Below are 20843 nucleotides of genomic sequence, written 5' to 3'. Positions count from 1 at the left end.
GGGAAGCACCCACAGGAGGCAGCAGAGCAGGAAACAGCAGCGAATTCAGCGGCTCTGCCCACTCTTCTCCTGCCTAGAAGGGCCCAGGGCTTCTTTCCTGCTGGAGCCACCGCCGCCTGCTCGTTCGCTTGCTCCCTCGGCCAGAGCTGCTCCCTCCTACAAGCTGCCCCGGCAGACCTCTCGCGATAGTTGCTGCACAAGGTGGGAGCAGCAGCCCTGTGGCGGAAGGGAAGGAGCATGTGGAGGACGGCGGGCGGCAGAGCAGCTGCCAAGAACAGCAGTCAGCCGGCAGGCTGGGTGGGGAGCAGGACTGCTTGTGCTGCTGCAAGGTATCACCAGGCTCCCTTCCCTTGTCAGAAGTTGCAGATTGGGGCCATCTCCCCTCTGAGCTGCTGCCCTCCTGTCGTAATCAGCCCGGCAGCTATTGTGAGGCTTGGGGGGAGGGGGGTTGGAGAGAAAGAGAGATGCTGTGTGTCTGTGTGTGTGCTCCCACCCCCCAAAAAATCTGGACTACAACAGGATTGGGAGAGAAAAGAAAAGGGGGAGGGAGAGAGAATTGCAATTCCCCAGGTCCTTCCTGGCTAAAGAAGATTCAGCAGCACCTTTTTCCAGAATGCTTGCTGAAACCATTCCTATCTGCCCTTGCTTATTTCAGGGTGTCCAACCCCCTTTTTTCAAGCGTTCTTTTGGTAAACATGGTATGTGTGTATCTTGTGTCACCATAAAAACAGAGCTGCAACACAATCCTAAGTATGTCTACTCAGAAGTAAGTAGAGATCAATAGAACTTACTCTGAGGTAAATGTGCATAGGATTCAGCCTGAAAACGAAGAGAGGGTGAAGAAAAGACAGGAGAAAATGAATTGTAGAAATAGAATAGCAAGGTAACTGTGGGATATTTAACCATATTTAAAGACAATAAGTACAGTAAAATTAGTGCCCCTCTACTTCAGTCCCAGCCAGGTTTTCCATAGGAAAACTCTGTACCAGGTGGCAGATACTTATTTTAAAATTTTAATTAAAATACATTATCCTTTCCTATAACAAAATGGTGCTTACTCCTAAGTAAGTGTGTTCCACTGAAGAAGGAAATCCTATTTGATTCCTGTATTCATGCTAGTGTGACATGATAAGTTAAAGGCACAATTTTATGCATGTTTAGATAGAAAAAAGTCCTTCAACTCCTAGAATCCCCTCTAAATGGGAAGCACCTGCCCAGGCTTGCTGAGGGAGGGAGAGAAAAGAGAGAGAATGCCTCTGTTTGCAGCCAGCATGGCAGGGCACACCAATTGGATTTTTAATGAAGTATTCAATTAATTGTTACTGTTTTGAATTTTATTGTTATTATCTTCCTTGTGGGTCGTTGAAAACCACTATTCTGAATAATGATTTTTATAGTGTAGAGTAGGGGGGCGCTGGGCATGAGTTTGTGGAACCAAGGGGGCGGTGACCTGAAAAAGTTTGGGAACCACTGCTTTAAACAATCATTTAGGCCTCATATAAGCATCTATTCTGTTCCACATACAACTATGTACAATATTTGCTTCATAGTGGTCAGAGCATTACTTCACAAGTACATGTCGAAATGTACTTGTGAAGTAATTACACTCTAAAGCACTTTAAAATGAAAAATGTAAATAAAATACCAAGAATTTGTTTGTTTGTTTCATTTCTACACCACCCAATTGAGCCGAAGCACTCTGTGAGCAATGTGACAGGGCCGGGCCAACATACGCCCAGGAGATGAGACGGGGCAAGGTTCCTTTGCCGGAGGGCCAAAACCAATTGCCTTAGTTGACAAACTGCTCGACTGGCATTTCTACTCCAGGGTCTCAGGCAGAGATCTTTTCCACCACCTCCTCCCTGTTTTTTTTTTTTTTAACGTGACATGCCGAAGATTGAACCTAGGCCCCTCTGTGCTCTACCATTAAGCTATGGGCCCTCCCCTGAGCAGTGAGACTGCTACAGAAGGGCATTCACCACATTCCTTTAGATATTCAATCTTTGCTTCCCAATTGAGCTGAGGGGAAACTGACTCTTTGTGTGTTTACAGCACACGCTGGCTGTATATTGTGCTGATGTTTCCAAGTTTCCAGCCTCTTTCTCCATGTAGCATTTCTTCAACATTTTTAAAAAACTGATTCTGCTTTTATTTTTAAAAGGGGGAGAAAGCAAAAACATACATTTTACTGAATAAATGTACCTTCAATTCTTTTTAAAAAAAATATGAGAAGGGCAGACCGCTCACCTGGGGTAATGAATCAGTGTTAAATTATCTAGCCAATATTAAAGTGGAAGAAGCCAGACTCAAGTTGTGGGAGAGAAGACCATGGGTTGGATGCAGATTACTGAGAGTTAGTTGTGACTTCAACCTCACAGCAAATCTGATTTTCATGTATGTCTGTATACACTACAGCCCTCACTTGCAATGCTGGCTTAAATGAGCTGAGGGTCTTAAACCGCCATAGCCTGGACACCTACAGCTTGCCTCTGTAGGCCATATGACAAATTCCTGCTTTGTTTTTCAAGTCCCTTGTGCACAGAGAGCATATAGATATTCTGATCCACATGCTGGGTAGTCTAGTAGTCTCCCCACATCTCCTGACAACAGAGAAGATTACCACTGAATCTGCTGTCCTGTGACAACGGAAGTCCCCCCAAGTTTGGTTAGTATAAGAGCCAGGCAGTGAATAAGCTACTCAGCATAATAATTGAACTAGCCTTATATATGTCTGTCTGTAGCACCTCCTCTGTTCTGGTCACATACACACAGTACTCACACACACACCACTCTACAGTGGACAAATTTCACATCCCTTAAAGGTCTAGACAGTGGCGCAGTACAAAATTACACAGGTTACCTGATTGAGAAGTAAATCCATATGTCTAAGAAGATGCTATTTAAAATGTAGAGCAGGTTCACACGCTTGCTTGCAAGGGATCCTGTATGAATCCAGCCAATGAGTATGTGTGGATAGAGATTTTGACCTGTATCTGGGTTCAAATCCTAATTCTGCCAGATTCAATGTATGGCCTTGAGTACATCCCAGACCCAATTTACCATTTGTAAAGTGAGCAGAATCTGTAGCCCTTACACAGCAGGGCTACAGATATCAAAATACAATGAACGAAAATCTAGCACACAGACAAGAGTGCTGAAGCCCACTGAAATCAATAGATTTGAACGGATTATGGGCAGTATAATATGCCATGCTTAATTTATATCCTTCAGATATTATGCAAAATGATGGAACAATTCAGCAAATAGCCTTGAATAGAAAAAAAACACACAGAATAAGTCTAATACTTCTTTTATTAGAGAACAACTAATAAAAGTTGCATGCCAGTTATAGCACCATTAAGCAGTTTAACAAGTATTCACCAATTAACTTGTTGAACATGTCTGTACAATTACAGAGCCAAACACTGTCAGAACTTGGCCCAGAAACAGTTCAAACAGCTTATGTTCCTATGAACAGTCAGATACGAACTACCTCTAGGAGAGGAAAGAATGCTTAATGCCAAATTTTCAGCTCGATGATGCTTTTAGCAACAACAGCCCATTCCACTGACAATTATATTATTGCCATAATACTCCCTACAACAGCTTTGCTATCTTGGTGGTGCAGTAGTGAAGATCATTAAGAAATCCTCACTCTTCTTGGGCGGCTTCTCCTGGGATCATTGTTGAACGGAAGCCAATCCCCTCAGTACAGCATTACAAAGTCATTGGAACTTCAGTTGGTGACAATGACCTTGGCTACCGATAATCCCAAATCCTCACATTTTAAATGCAATGAGAATTTTGGCATCTTGGAGTTTTGAAACTTGATTTATGGTTGTCATGAAGAGCAAAATTGTAGACAACAGCTGCAGCTCTGCCAGGGCCTTCTAACATTTCCCTCAAAATCTGCACGGCAATATTCTCCACTAGGTCTGCTCTTACGCACTGTTATGGAGGTGACCCTACTGTTAGCTTATGTTGGCTTGGATATGTTTTTTCAATACCCACTTAGCAACTCCTACTCCTGGAAGTATTCCCATATTTGAGGGGATGCCCTTTAATACTTGTTATTCAAGGCCAGAGAGAAGAATCTAATCATTTAGGAATAGCTTGAGAAGTGGATGAGGAGTTAGAGGTGCTTTACCTATGTCTGCAGCAATGTTGTACTCAAACTTCTACTTGGGCCAGATCTACACCAAGCAGGATATAGCACTATGAAAGCAGTATATAAGAGGCAGGAGCCACACTACTGCTTTATAGCAATATCAAAGTGCACTGACAACTGTTGGGGCCCATTGACACGTACCATATATCGCGTTCATACTGCTTCCATAGTGCTATATCCTGCTTGGTGTAGATCTGGCCTTGGTCTCCAAGACTATTTCACAGAGTGAACATTACATTACATTGCATTACATTACGTTAAGAAGTTTTACATAATAATGTAATGAACAAGCCCAAAACATGAACTACTTCCACAGAATCTGGAAAATTTTAAAATGAATTATAGAGTTTGAATGATCCAGAATACTTCTTTAGAAAAATAAGATAAAATACCTATTTTTATGTTTTTAACCATCATACTGTCATATCTCACTCAGATACAAAGGCCAGACCTATATAAGTTGACTTGCCACCTCAAAAAAAAAACCAAAAAAAAATACCTTGTTCTTCCATCCACATCCATAATAACTAGTACAAACTTATCTGTGTCCTGACACCACATTGCTTGTTTCTCCGTATCACTGCCTGCTGCTAGCAACGCATGTGATGTCAGGAGAGGAGTGCAATGCAGAGGGGGAACTAAACATGCTGCTGCCATTTTCAACAGCAGCCTCGTGCATGTTGCAATGTCTGGCTAAAGCATCTCACGTTTCAAAATTCAGTAGACATTAGCAATGCTGACAAAGAGGCAGGCGTCAAAATTGTGTATACACACCCTGCACTAAACATAATGTGATGCACCCAGGGAAATACGCAGAGAATGCACCTAATTTACACTTTTCTGCCATTTCTTTTGGAGAAGAAAAGGATCAACTGCATGTACATCCAACTGTGTGATGCCTAATATGACTTCCTCTGTGCAGCGGCATGCATATCTGATGCTGAGGACTACCGCCTTCTCCGCCCCATGTAGACTGTTACATGTAGGCTGCCCATATGCAGGCAGATGTCCGGGCTGGGCCCTAGTAACTACAAGATGCTATAGTCGACTTAGACCCATTAACACCACAGGCAAATATTTGCTCACTTGCAACCTCCTTTGAACTCTGACATCTCACCAGGACACCAAATATCTTACTTCAACTAGGAGCCCCCACAAAAAGAGTAATATGGTTAATACCTATCCTTTCGTGTGCTTGAAAGCAAGAATGGTAAGAATATAGTAAGCAAAGGACAAAAATGTGCTTTCTTTGAAACAAAGTTTTGCTAATGTTTCTATTCCCCCTTAACAATCCTCAACATGGCTTCTCTGCTTAAAAGACCAAAATGTGTAAATGATCTTCCTCCCCTTTATTCATCTATCAAGCTTGGTTTCAAATTACTTCATCATTAAGATAGCAATTTCTGCTTTCTATCACATTAAAATATGTTCTCAATAACTATCTGATTCCGATAAAGGTAGTCAAAGGCCACAACCTACACATGTTTATAATTAGCCTTCTTTCTTTCTTTTTTCTTCCTTTAAGGCAGAATAATAGGTTAATAAGGAATATCAGATTACGCTAGAATGAGTTCATGGGTCAAAAGCTAGACAAAACATACCCAACTGAAAAGAAGTACTTGTCTGTCAAACAACTGAAGAGGTTCTCAGATAATACCTAGAGATTGCAACATTTTAACTGGGGAGGGAGGCAGGATATCCCCAGTCAGAACTGGAGAATAGAGGTGCAACTGTGCTAAAAAAAAAAAAAATTAAAAAAGCCTGCAATTCTTGGGCAAAGACTCATAATGCAAGGGAAACACATAAAGACTGTTTCGAATGTGATGAAGTCACTTCAAACCTTTAGGGAATGGTTGCCATTGGACTCCATCTACAAACCAGTCATATTTGAAGGTACAGCATCATCGGTTTTATGCACTTCTTCATAATGATTTACATATATCTTCTTCATATACTGAATAGCAGGGGCAAGTAAACATTACATAGAAAGGCCATGTGGAAATAACCAATCAGGAAGGGGTACATAACATGGTAATGCATGACATCATGATGCATTATATGATTTCAAACTACAGCTCTCAAGATGAAGTTTGATAGTGCACATGCACAAAAATGTGTATACAAAGAATAAGATCTTGAATTAAAAGAGAATTCTCATCTAGAATTAGATATTTGTTTCTTTTTACTAATTTAAATAGGCAATGTCATATATATATATATATATATATATATATATATATATATATATATCTCAAAACACTAACAGCCACCATCTGCTTTTATATTTACTCTTAAGACACTCAGATAACTTTCTGTTATGGCATAGCATACAAGTGTTGATAATTAATTAATTAATTAATTAATGTGTTTAGAAGTGTGGAGACTATCTGGTCACCAATTTCTACACTATCTTTACTCATGTTAGAATAATGAATGATTGCAGGTTTTGAATTGTTGTCTGAGATGGCTACACCTTTATGAAGAAAAGAGAATCACTGAAGAAAAGAGAATCACTGTCATTGTTTTTTATTTATACCTAACAAGTATCAATTATTTTTGAAACAACCAAATGCTGTTCACATGCCTGGATTGGAGGGGAACTAATTCTGCTGAAATTTCTGATCTTTCCCCCCAACATGCCAACAAAAATCAGGATTTTTTTACAGCCCTATTTGGAGATGCCAGAGGTTGAACCTGGGACTGTCTGCATGCAAAACATGTGCTCTACCACTGAGCCTGTTCCCTATGGCTATGATGAAAAAAACGCCATTTCATCATGATGAAAAAGACAGTTTTGTTGGGTGAAAACAAAGGTTCTAACTAGGAAAAATGTTGTGTTTTTTTAAATTCAGGTTTCTAAAGGCGGGTTGTAAGCCTGTAGGGTAGTGCTTATCCCTGATATTTGTGGTGATATTAAGGAAAATGATTAATTTGCCTACTATGAAAATAGGTGTAACAGATCATTGAACATGTGGCTGTACTTCACACCAATAACTACAAAAACACAGATAATAAATATGATTACATAAAACAGCAATGTGTATGAAAACGTAATAAAAATGGGGTGTAGCCAAGTGTGGGGAGGGGAAGAAACAGTGAAGACAAGGGAGGGTAAAATGATCAAACTCTATTTCACTGAGGTTCTCACTTTTCCACTGCTTTGTTAATTCAGTCCATTTTCCACATCTGATTGCGTTGTTTTAGTCCATCCAAAAAAATGCATGTGTTTAGTGTCTTTTTCAAAATGTACAATGCATTATAAGCATTTCTTTCAAAAGTACGCATTTTTGTGCACATGTTTTCAAATATGTTCATTTTTCCAAGTTATTTTTCCATGGAATAAAGCATTATTGTCCACACTGTTCCAAATATATACAAAGTTGTATACATACTGTTTCAAATGTATACCTTTGTGTGCACGCTTTTTCAAAAGGTCTGTATTTCTTTTTAGCATGACAAATGTTCAAAATGTATGTATTTCAATGGCTACCTTCATTCCGCTTCATGTTTAGTTTTCAGTGCAGTGAATTTGACCAGTTCGCATTGAAATGCAAACTAAATTAATTTCTCACCCATCCGAACTATGGATGAATTTCTCACCCAGCCCTCACTTCCCTTTCCAGCTTACTATGCCCCAACCTTTCTTTTCCTTGTTCCTTTCTTCCCCTCTCTCGTGTCAGTCCCATTCAACAGTCGACAACTCCTGTGTCTATGTCATCAAGATACCGGTTAAGCATGACAGTATTTTCCCCTTAGCAGCCTATTCACACCTGGTATTGTGCATGCAAACATATCTGAGAAACCAGGCTATTGAATTTCAAAATAAGTGCACTTTCCCCTCCATCTGACTTAAAGCAACAAGATTTGTCTTCATAATCCATTCCATAGAAGTCCCCAATAATATCTTTCTTGGGACACTCCCTACTCCTAAACATTCTTCCAGCTTGAACTTTTGAAAATTAAAAAGAGCAAAAAACCAAGAAAACCTGAGCAAGAACAATAATAGGCAAACGTTCATTCAAATTTCAATAAGAGAGTTTTAATGCCTTGCTGGTGTCCAATAGGGGAGACTTTAAACAAAAATGTAAGTGTGCTTTCATTTTTTTTAATGAAACAATGACAAATTTGTGTGTGCGTGTTTTCAAACTTCCAGCATTCACTCTGTTATACAAGTTTCAGCCTGGAGCAGATTTTAATGGCCGAGGAGCTGAAATTAAGATTTTATAATGGAAATGCTGGCAGCTTCTGAACACTTACAGTGCTATTTTAACCCTAGAGCTTAGTTTGTGGTTAGCCAAGTGCAATGCCAATATTCTATAAGGGCATAACATTTGGCGTACACAGATTTTCGGGAAACTGGAACTCCAGGGTATTAATAGGTTTATGTGGATGAGAAATGCACATACTCAGGATACTCATTACTCACAGAATCTCATTCACCTGACTCCTGTTCATACTGGCTGTGATTTTAAGGGCTGCCAGTGCTCTCAAATGTTTCAGAGAGCTATGTTCTCATCAGTTATCCCTAAGGACTGTCCTCCAGGGAATTTAAAGAGCTATTTGGGAGATTGGTGCAGGAGCTGCTGGTGTCCGGACTCAAACCCAGAACCTGTTCAAAACCTGGATGCTGAGAATCTCAGACTGCAATAAATCTGGGTATCATCACCAAGCTCTGTCCAAAGGAAGGGTGGGTCATTATCTCGTAGAATAAACTGTAGGTGCAATATAAAGACCCTCTAATCCCATGCTAGGTTCCCAATCTGGGCCCCTGCACTTCCTCTGAAAAAAATAAGTGCTTTCGGTCATAGGGCCTCTGAATATGGAGGTTCCATTTAACTGTAATGGCTAACAGCCATTGATACATCAATCCTTCATAAATTTGTGTAATCCTATTTAACGCCATCTAAGCTAGCAGCCATCACATCCCTAAATGCTATCTTTGAGAAAATAGGGCTTGTCCCCTGCATGGTTAGAAGTTCTGCATAAAACCCTAAAAGGATTTCAACCTGTTTCACCAGTCAAGCCTTTTAGAAAGTAGTGGAGACTTTGGACAGCTGTCACTCAAGTAATATATTACCCTGCAAACTTTGCTAATGAATGTGCTCTGTCCAGAGAAGAAGAACACTGTTTAAAAACCCAGACAGGTTTATGAGGTGAGGCAGGTATGGCTGAAAGATGCATGCAAGGACTTATTTGGCAAACACGCCAAGAGTCAGTTAGCACCTTCAGAACAACCTTACCTTGTTTCTTTGGGGGATTTTAAATCTATGAAACAGAAATCAGAAACGTTTTGGGTGACCAGGCCTTCCAGTAAATAGCTACAATTTGTTTGTTTGCTTGAACAAAACACAAAAAGCCCTGTATGTTTGTGCAGGATGTATTTTATCATCTGGCACAGATCACTTATTACAAACAACATCAATATTGCAGGGGGGAAATGCACATTCAATTGTAAGACAGAAATTTCATTCCGTGCCTGAAATCTCCATGGGATCACGCTCTGTCCTACTCTGGCTCCCAAATACTAGAGATCTGATGCAACCTTTTCCAGCATGGTACCCTCCAGACACTTCAGTCTTCAGCTTCCATCAGCCAAAGCCAGCATAATCAATGCTAAGGAAAGCTGGGAGTTGGAGTCAAAAACATCTCGAGGGCACAAGGCTGAGGAAGCCTGCCTAGTGGGATCCTACATGAGGGAAACATGAGGGAAGCATGGGGTGGTACAGCAGATCTACCAGCAACAGTGACCTTGGAAGAGGAGCCAGTGCAGAAAGCCTCACGGTGGGTGGAAGGGGAAGATCCATGATTGGATCTCAGTCTCTCCAGCCACAACTCTGGGCTCATCTACACCAAGCAGGATATTCCACTATGAAAGTGGTATGAAAGCAGTATATAAAAAGCAGGAGCTACACTACTACTTTATAGTGGTATTGAAGTGCACTGACAACTGCTGGGGCCCATTGAAACATATAATATACCGCTGTCATACCACTTTCATAGTGTTATACCCTGCTTGGTGTAGATGTGTCATGGGCCCCAACAGTTGTCAGCGCACTTCATTACCACTATAAAGCAGTAATGTAGATCCTGCAGTCCACTTCAATATCACTATAAAGCAGTAGTGTGGCTCCTGCCTTTTATATACCGCTTTCATAGTGGAATATCCTGCTTGGTGTAGATGAGCCTTCTGTCTACAACCATGGAGGAAGAGCATGTTATAGCTCTCCAGACCCCAACTGGGAATAACAGGATTGCTAATTTATTGAATGTAAATAAATGTGCATAAATCAATGCAAAGGGGTGATGGACAACTTCCAAAATTGATAAACAATCAGAAAGGCCATTTTTAATATTTTATCACTTTGTAATATATTAACGTATAAAAACAAACAAATAAACTGGTATGCCCTTATCTCAAAGTTCCACCAGTGAATGATCAACTATAGCTTTTAGTTATCCACAGATTATGGGAGAAATCCTATGTTCACTGGGGTGGTAGCTAACTGGCCATAGGATGCTGCAAACATCCCTCTGCACCTGCCAGAAGCCCTTCCCAACGCAACAGCAGAAAGCTCTGCTGCTATTGCTGTACCCAGCAAAGCTAAAAGTGCGGTGTTCCAGGAGTGTATCTGGGAAGCCATGGATCTACAGGATCCTAAGCCTCCTCACTGGGCCCAGAGCCAAGAAAACTGCCTGGAGTTGGTGTAACAATTTCCCTCCCATTGGAGTAAATAGAAGGAGGGGGAAAGGTTAAAAGAAAAAATAACTCATCCCCCCCACCCCCTGCACAACACACTCCTCCCTCCCTGGTTGCAGCAAGCCGGCAGAGCTCTGTGTGTGGAGAAGCAACCACTACAAATTCTTCCACCCAGCACCACCACCACCAGCCTAAGACTGTTCTGCCCACTGAGTAAAGTTTGTTGCCCTAGTAATCAACTACAAGGAGCTATTAACTACAACTACGGGCACACATAGGCAGAACACTTTTAGATCTCTTGGATTTCAGTGGAAGAGATGTAAGTATGTGCTTTACTTCGGGTTGCGTTATATCTATTTATTTGGGGGGCCAGCTCTGCCATCATATAATCCCAGATGTCTGATCGCCTGGCAGTCCAGTGACAACCCATAGGAATTGCTCCCTCATATAGAGAAATGGGCAGCTCAAAACTATTCTGAATTAGGAAGAAAGGGGTTTGTTTCATGCAATACTGGCTCCTAGAACTTTGACATATTTTTTTTATTTACAAATATTATCATCTGATTAACCTATTCATTTGTTTGAAGATGTGGGGGGAGTCTCAAAACCTGTACAACATTTCTGCCTTGCTGCAGGAAAAAGAGTATTTATTGTGTGGGTGAATTCAAATTACATTTCCAACACTTTTATATTAGTGTTTTACTTGTATAAATCATTCTTCCTCTGAGAGTCTGGAGCTACTATATATGCATTAATGAATTTAGATTCACACCTCCCCAAAGGTAATTAATATAGCTGTTAACCACATTCCTGATTATACAGGTGTCTGACATAACTGGAACTGAGTGCACCCACTAGGACCTTTACATATGCCTTCAGGCATGCTGCTCTATGAACCTTTTTGGCCAATATGTGCAAACTTATATTCCTAAGCAAAATTCATACCCAGCAACTTAGTTTCTGTAAAACAAACCAAGTATATTTGGCCAAGATCCAAAGACCTGCAAAAAGGTTTGCACAACCCTAGCAGAAGTTTTCAGTTTTGTCACCCACAGCTACCATGCTATATCACAAAATGGTTTTAAAACTCCCTCCATTTCAAAAGCAGCTTGCCATGTAGAGTGGGCTACCAAAAATGACTTTCACATTTCTTAGGATCCCAACCAATGAGCTAAACAACTATTAATTTACACTTGCTAAGGAATTAAGACTAATATTTCAAAGCTGCAATCCTCTACAGACTTACTGAGGAATATATCCCATTGAACACAATGAGGCTTTCTTCTGAGTAGAAATGGAATTTCACTGAGAATGTGTTAAAGGTGAATGAAAGGGCTCAATCTGGAAGCCATTCTTCTATTCCCCACTCTGACAGGTACCTTTCTCATATTACTAAGGGCTGTTTCACATGTTACAGAAAAGACTGGTTCCCACATTATCAGAGGATATTTACCCTGCCTCTTCTTTGGCGTCTGAAAGGAGGGCTACCGTATGCAAACACATGGGGACCACATGCTTGGGAACTGGGCGGGCTGATCTGGGGAAAGGCTTGACAGATAACAGGATCTCCTACATGATAAACACCAGCTGTCTCTGTATGTGGGCGCATTCCTAAGAAATATTCATTGCATGAAACGGACGAGGTAAAATTGTTCTGTGATGACTTTACCTTAAAGCACCATGTGAACTGGCCCACATTTTAGCACCCACTTGCCAAATCTCTTTATTTCTGATTGTACAAAACCATTTGTAAGGTAAGCAAAAAGTGCCCCGTGCTGGTTTACCAAGCTGATATATGGATATATAGATATATCTCAACCTGATACTGCAGGATACTAGAACATGGAGTTAACGTTAACACATTGACCACTTCTACACCAGCCCGGTGTAGAGGGAGGGAGGGAGGGAGGGAGGGAGGGGGGAGGAGCTTGCGAGATCCTGATCGCAAGATCCTCCCCTTAGTCTAAATGCGGGTGCGACATCCCAGGAGGTAGGAGGCTGTCACACCTGCTTTTTTAAAAAAAAAATTAAAGGAGATGAGCACACGTGCACTTCAACTAAAAGTGAGGGGTTTTTTTTTTAAAAAAAAAAGCCCCGACCCTGATCCCCCCACTCCCAATTCCTCCCAGCCTGGTTCCTTCTCTCTACTGTTCCCCGCTACTCACAGGGAGGAGGGAAGAAGCTGGGATGGGCAGCCATACCTCCCACGGTCTCAGGACGATCCCGAGACAACGGGAAGAATTGGATTTTCCCAGGGAGTACTTATCCTTGGGAAAACTCGTTCTTGTCCCTCCTTCTTCCCGGGAGTCCCTGTGCGTCATTTGGTCGCACATGGACTCAGCTGTGACCAGCCCGCATTTTCAGGCTGACGTAGAAATGGCCATTGTGTGAATGTAGTGTAGCAGCTAAGACTCCCTGGTGAAAAAGCACAGTTCAGCCATGAACTTAATATGTATCTCAGTTAACAATACTATCCCTATCAGTAATATCTAACTGGCCTATCCTACAGGGTTATCTTAAAGATTATAGAGATTATGTACATAAAGACTTGAAGAGCACTGTCTAAAGCCAAGAATAGTTAAGAATTAATCATGTGCACCTGCTACACCTCTGGTGGCCATCAAGATGTAAAGAAACTGCAAGAGACAGAACATCTAAGGAGCACAATTAGCTTCTCATCCCTAAACACGTGGAGGCATGATCAAGTAAGGCAGCCCAAGTAGGTTCCCACACTGCTGACTACAGAAGAGGAAAAGTACCCATACATTTGCATGAAGCCACTACTAAAATTGGCATCAACGGTTGTCCACTGCATGCTCAGGGCTCTGGACTACAGCCATTAACCAGAAAGTTTATCTGATTTATGTAAATGAAATTCAAGCAAACACACAAAGAAGTGTAGATGTTTACGATTATCAATACAAGGAAACACGTCCCTTGAGTACTTGCATGGTTTTATACTAATTTGCAACTGATGGGCCCTGACCCATAGTAGTATGCTACAATAAATGTGTTAGTCTTCCAGGTCCCACATGACTCTGCTATTTATGTTGTAAGTGAAACGTGGTTTTGTGGTTAGTTGCTGCACAGCTGCAAGAAAATTATATGAAAAGAATTAAAATCCAGCCACATATTGAGGCTACCAACACCATTTTTAGGGCATCCAAAGGGCTACAATTCAGAGACAGGACATCTAGTTCCATATATATAAGAATGGAGCTTCAACTTGTGATGACCACTGCTGGTGCACAACATTGTCAAAGTTCAGTATAGGCCATCACTCCCCAACCTAATGGCCTCAAAAGGTGCTGGACTGCAACTCCCATTATCCACAGCCAACATAGCCATTCTGGCTGGGGATGATGTGAGTTGTAGTCCAGCACCTGGTTGAGGAAAGCTGATGTAGGCTACACAGTCTGCCCCACAGACTACCCAATGCAGCTCATGTGTGCTCCAGGCAGAGAAACATGGCTTTTCTGGAAACTAAAGCATGAGAAGCTGTTGTGTGGGTTTTTTTACCAATTTCCTACAGTGCCTGATAGGTATCAACTGATAGGCATCAACCACATATTTGTAAGTCAGCCATGTCTTTGTCAATGTCTTTTCCCTTTTCCTTTTCAAGTTTTGTATAAACCTTGAATTTACTTGGCTTAAATGTTTAAGATTTTTTTAAAAAATAAAATAAATCACAATTTAGCATTATATCTAGACTAAGCTTGTCATGCTGTAGTCCAACTGAAATCAATGGGACTTAAGTTAGTAATAACTAACTTGTTCAATTGATTTCAATAGGATTAAAGCAAGACTAATGTACAGTGCAATCCTATGCAGGTTTACTGGGCGGTAAGTCCCATAGAGTTCAATGGGATATATTCCTGGGGAAAGTGAAACGGTCTGATAGAAACCCACAAGAAACTCCTAGGAAAACAGAACAGAGAGTGACCTTTTAAAGTTGCTAAATTTATTTCTAAAACTAGGCCTCAAACTATAAAAACTGATCTCTTCTGGCAGGCCTATCCAGTGGAATTTTAGGATGCTTTTAGTACATTTTTAGGATGTTTTTTAGGAAGTTTTAACAATGTATACTATGTTTTTAATCAGTATTTTATGTATTTTACACTTACTGTTGTTCCCCGCCTCGATCATAATGGAGAGGCAGGTAGGAATAATAATAATAATAGTAATAATAATAATAATAACAACAACAACAACCAAATCATAGGTGCAGAGTGTTTGGCTATTTTGTGAAACGAAGGTGATTCAATGACTTAGGAACAGGGATTTTGAACAATGACCTTAGTCATTCTAAATTAAACCGGAAAGGGGGCGGGGGGGAGAGGTGGAAACTTAGACAGTGTACATGTCAAATTACCAAGCAAGCAAAGGCACTCGGAGGGAAGCAAGTAAACTTCTGCAAACTACATATTCACGTTTCTAAAAATGAGCATTTTCTCTTTGTAAGCTAACTGTTCTGTCTTGAATGGCTAACGAAATCCAGGAAGAGTAGATTCAGGAGAGAGGATGTTTACAATGGACAAGTTTATTTCAAAAAAAAATAAGAAAAGAAAACCCTGCCATTAATTTTTGACAACGCCACTTTTGTCTCTTTTGTACTAACCAATTATCGAACTAGGGTAAGCAATTTCCATGGTAAAATGCAAAGTGTTTTGAATACTTTCCAGGCTAATCACGATTATTTTCCAAAATGCCACAACAGGAACTTCCCATAATAAATAACATCACTATTTACAACTCAAATTGGATAATTTGGAAGAAAAAGACAAGGTTTGGTGCCAGAGTAGGGCTCATTATATCACAGACACACACACTCCCATTCCCTTCTTCTCTCTCCTAACTGCTTGCTTGCTAGCTAGCTGTAGTTTTAACTCAGAACAAAGGCTGAATCCAGGTGCAAAAGCTCAATTCACATGGAATGCGGCACACATTAAATTACTGCAGGTTTGGCTGCTAGTAAATCCCTGCTGTTACTCACCATTGGATGTTGTGCTGGAGGCAACAGCTTTCTCACTGACATCTGCTCGAGTGGAGGATTTCACTATGGGATTCTCAACTTTTTTCTTCTCACCCGCGGTAGAGCTATGGGACTGGGCTTCCATGATGGCTTCTCATTACTTCAGCTCTCTTCACGCTAATACCTGAATAAAACAAAAGACCCATCAAACTTCCACGCACAGAGACCCACAACAAGGCAGGGGGGGAAACCAGGCAACACCCCGCCATGCTTCTCACTCAGAGAAGGGCATGGTGCAATGAATCCATTTCAACTTATTGCCTTTGTACCCCATCCTTACAGCAAGGACCTGAGGACAACCACTCTGTGAGGTAAGTTAGACACTGAGAAAGAGTAGGACTAGCACAGGAGTGTAAAACCTCTTTCTGTCCAAGGGCCAAATTCCATTTCAGAGACACTCTCAGGGTCCGTATTCCAGGCGAAAAGCAAAAGATGGCAGAGCGAAAATACCAGCGTATTTTAGTTTAAGGGTGCAATCCTATACATGTTGAGACAGAAAAAAAAGTTGTGCAACTCCCAGCATGCCCCAGCTAGCCATTCTGGCTGGGGAATGCTAGGAGTTATAGGGTTACTACTTTTTTTGGTCTAAACATGCATAGGATTGGGCCTAAAGCTCTTAATGTCTGTAACTAGTTTTCTACCCCATTCTAACTTTTTAGAACGAGGAAAACACTACACAAAATCTGGAAAAGGGTGCATGACTGTGGCGTTACCCCACAATTGAGTATCTTGTATATGTCTAGGGTTAGTATGTCTGGTAAGTATGGAATGTTAGAACTGAGTGGGTGTGGTTTATGATGTAATAGGTGGAGGGGAAGGAGTATATAAGGAGAGTGTTGGGAGTTTGTGAGGGATGTGAGTTTGAGTGTGAGGAGAGTTGTTTTGTTGTAGAGCAAGAAGAGTTTGGATTCTAGGGACTTGGGATTGGTGTGAAGAGAGTGAGGTAGTTGGTGTGTGGAAAGTTTAGATCAGGAAGGATTGAAAGTATTATATTTTGATTTAAAGCTTTTAAGCAACAATAAACTTATTTTTATTTTGTTAGCTACCAAATACCACATGTCAGCTTGGCATTGTTTACCTGCCTTACAGTTATTAAACACCCACACCAGAGCATTCCCACAGTATATTTTGAGAGATACTATATTAAACCTATATCCCTCATAGCTAGGGGCAAGGTTTTATTTAACCCTCCCTAAGATTTTCAAGTGGTGGTGCTTAGCCTGAGAAGGGTTTATGCTACAGACCTAGTGAAAGTGTCGGTGACATCGCAATGACCATCTGGAGAATCCTGGAGGGCCAGATTGGGGGCTCAGGGGGGAGCAGATTTGGCCCCTGGGCCTGAGGTTCTGCAGCCCTGGAGGAATGCATGACCATCCAGTGAGCGTAATTTATTTCACTTCTTTACTGACTCAGTTTTTCCCCTGCCTCATGACCTAGCCCAGGGTTGGGGGACATGTATTCACCTGAGGGTTGCATGCCAGAAGGGGGCATGGCCACCCCTCACTATTGGTATGCAGCCCCTACATACTTGTCCAGACATACACACACACACCATCCACCCCATTCACACACACAAGCAGTCCATTCTCTCTCCCTCTCTCTCTCACATACACACACACCTTCTCTCCCTCCCAGGCTGTAATTAGGCTTTAAAAAAACCTCTATTGGCACTAATAGAGACATTTTCAAAGCCTAAATACAGCAGGGGGTCGTTTCAAGGGGCATGGGCCAGACTGGAAGGCCCCACAGGCCAGAGGTTCCCTTCTCCTGGTCAAACCAGTAGTCTTCAACCTTTTCAGACTCATGACCTACTTTTAACCCAATCATGTATCTGGGGAGACATTCTTATTTGTTTATTTTGACCATATATTTGTTGCTGCTGCAATCTACTTTAGTTCAGGTTGTGACCCAGCAGCAGAAGTCCATTGGCAACTTGTGACCCGTCAGATGTCTTGGCCTGTAACTCCCAACATAGCCAATCTGGTGGGCCACAGGTTGCCCTAGACCAAATCTACAAGATAATGGGGCAAGGATTCAAACCCAGGTGTCCCAGGCCCTCTATCCATTATGCCACATTGTCTCTCTAGCTCTTTGTCTCCTCTAATTCCTAAGACTGCTATCTTTTAATGCGCTGAATAGAAACAAAATCGGGACCTACTTCCAAGCAGCATGGAAGGAACTTAGGCTTTTACAGGAAGCTTGGTTATGCCCCCGCCACACACACGCTGCCAGCCAAAAGCAAACTGTGAATCATATAAAGCATCTGGCCCAAAGCCAGCTCTTCCTTTCCAGACATCTCCCCCTAGTTTGGAACTATATAGCAGAAGCTGAACTGATCATCCATTTGACTGTAAATCCAAATATTTAAACTTCGACATTTACATCAGTCCAGCTAAACCGCATTGAATTATATCTTCAAGGTTGATCGCGTAAACAGTTCATTTTGTTTGTTTTAGAAATGTAACTCTAAGAAAGGGCTATTGGAGTACCACACCTGTGGAAAACTAAAAAGAAAGGAGGTTGGAGTGAGGAGTGATCGCTAGTAACAGTAGGATCTCTTTCTCTAAACAACCCTAAAATGGAAATCCCTAAAGGGAACATGGACTGTTGTCCTGCCTCTCACCATCTACTTTTGGAGTCATTTGCTGCTGCTCACTATTCAGCCATTTTCTCTCTTCTAAGATACAATCTTATGCATGTTTACACAGAAAGAAGTCCTACATTTTGGCAGGGGGAATTTGGGGGGGGGGGGGAGTTGCTGGGAATTGTAGGACTTTTCTTTTGTGTGGACATGCATAGGATTGCACCCTTAAGATTGTTCTGCTTTCCTTCTAGAGTTCTTGCATCCACATTATATAAACCAAGGGCACAATCTTATGCATGTTTAGACAGAGAAGGTCCGACAACTCCTAGCTGGGAGCTGAAGGGCTTTTTCTGTCTAAACATACATAGGATCGTGCCCGCAAAGAGAATTCTCTGTGCTGCTGTGTATTGATGATGGGATGCCACCCAACGACGATCCAGGAAAGGACACAAATATTTCTAGTGTGTAACCAAGCTCAACATAATCTGTTCAAGTAATCTGTTATAACGCATAATCAAAACTTGGCATCTCTGGGCTTGTGACCACTAACATATAGGAACTAATGTCAGTGATAGCTGTAGACATTTTGGCAATCGAAGAAAGACAGAAAGAAAAAAGAAAGGGACCTAAAAATGACACCCTAGCCATCCCACACCAGCACTATGACAGCTGGTGCTTTTAAAAAAAAAACTGGCAACAAGCAATGTCATCGTTTTGGCTTGTTCAGCACGGCAAATCACACCTCCTCCTCTACCACATACAGCAAATAAGGCGGGGGCACCGGTTCCTTTGGAGGCAGGGAACCTTCCCTGCTTTTTGACTTAGGGCATGGCTAGACCAGGGGGGTGGAGGGGGATGATCTCGATGATCACAACATCCTCCCCCTCAGTCTACACGTGGCGCGCAATGTCTCGGGAGGAAGAGGACGTTGCGCCCGCCATTTTGTTTTGTTTTTTTAATCGGAAAGTAGTGCAGGAGCGCTCCAACACAAAAAGTATGGTTTTTTAAAAAAACTCCTGCTCCCCGAGGAGCACAATGAGCAGGGACAAAACGGGACACCCGGCCACACCTCCCGAGATGATCCCGAGACCACAGGAAAAAACAGGATTAAAGTGTAGGGTCATATCCCAGGGCAAGGGGGAGATCAGCCCTCCCTGCCCCCGGGATCCTTTGTGCGTCATGTGGATGCACAGGGATGATCCCGGAGCGATTCCCGGGATATCGCCCTGTCTAGCCATGCCTTTAGATCATCTGTTTCTACAAGAAACCCCCTCTTCTGCTTCCTGATGGGCCTTTTCTTTCACACATGCATGAAGTTGCACCCAAGATGCATGCTGGGAAGGACAACAAGAAAGGGCAAACAATTATTAAATGCAGGTTCGAAACAAACACACATAATGCAAAATCATGGCCTCCTGTGAAGTCATACCACACAATCCACTTCAGGCTGCCACATGGCAAAAGGCTAGATCTACATCTGCAACAAAATAAGGTGATAGAGTCTCCTACTGAAAGGACCCCACCACTTCAGACTGTAGGTGGAAGGTGCCATTTGAATGTTCCTCCACACATAGAACTCCCTGCAAGCGCAAAATGAAAACCTCACACAATTGGGAGAAATGTTTTAACCCATCCTTCTCCATGAGACACACGTTACACTGGCTGGCAAGCTAACACTTGGCCTCCTGGCCAACCACACACAGGGGCAAGAACAAATGCATGCCTCCTTTGACTATGTTCTGCAACTCTCTAGGGAGGTCAGCTGCACGATGTCAACCACTGTACTTTAAAAATTGTGCTTTGATTAACAATTGGATAGGAATCTACCATGCAAATCAAAACCGAACCAGAACATTACCTTATAAACTGTACCTATATTCCTTAAAAGGAAACTATGTATGGATATGTATGCAATTTCCAAAGTCTGTCCATTCTTATGTTACCTAATCTATTGTACAAGGCAGTACACTTTCAAAAGCATTAGTACTGTATAGATGCTGTTCGAGTAATGCTGGAATCTCTCATCTACTTTCTTTGTACAGTATGTGGCTTTTTTAATTTGCCTAAGTGATCAGTTCATACCTTAGAGAAGGGATAAGCCACTTGTGACCCTCCAGACATTATGACCTACAACTCCCATGATCCTTCACCATTAGCTATACTGACTAGGTATATTAGACTACTGGCATATTAGACTACCTGCAATTAGGATGATGATGATGATGATGATGATGATGATGATGATGATGATGATGATGATGATTTCAACTTGCAATATCCTCCACAGTATACTTGGCTCTCACCACCACAATATTCAACCGAGGACCTTGCCACTACCTTTCACTCCCTTCCCAATGCATTC

The 20843-nt window shown here is 41.8% G+C and overlaps 1 protein-coding gene across 1 annotated transcript in view; it reads right to left on the bottom strand.

The window, feature by feature from the left end:
- Positions 1-15984, bottom strand: part of GLI3 (GLI family zinc finger 3) — a 258888-nt gene extending 242904 nt beyond the window's left edge. The window contains exon 1 of the mRNA XM_063129442.1: positions 15859-15984. Coding sequence (XP_062985512.1) covers positions 15859-15982 — 124 coding nt within the window. The 5' untranslated portion in view covers positions 15983-15984. The remainder of the gene's footprint in view (positions 1-15858) is intronic.
- Between the last annotated feature and the right edge of the window lie 4859 nt (positions 15985-20843).

Source organism: Elgaria multicarinata, chromosome 1, assembly GCF_023053635.1.
Source record: "Elgaria multicarinata webbii isolate HBS135686 ecotype San Diego chromosome 1, rElgMul1.1.pri, whole genome shotgun sequence".
Taxonomy (NCBI): domain Eukaryota; kingdom Metazoa; phylum Chordata; class Lepidosauria; order Squamata; family Anguidae; genus Elgaria; species Elgaria multicarinata.
The sequence above is the reverse complement of the archived record's forward strand: the minus strand, read 5'-3'. Positions and strand labels throughout refer to the sequence as shown.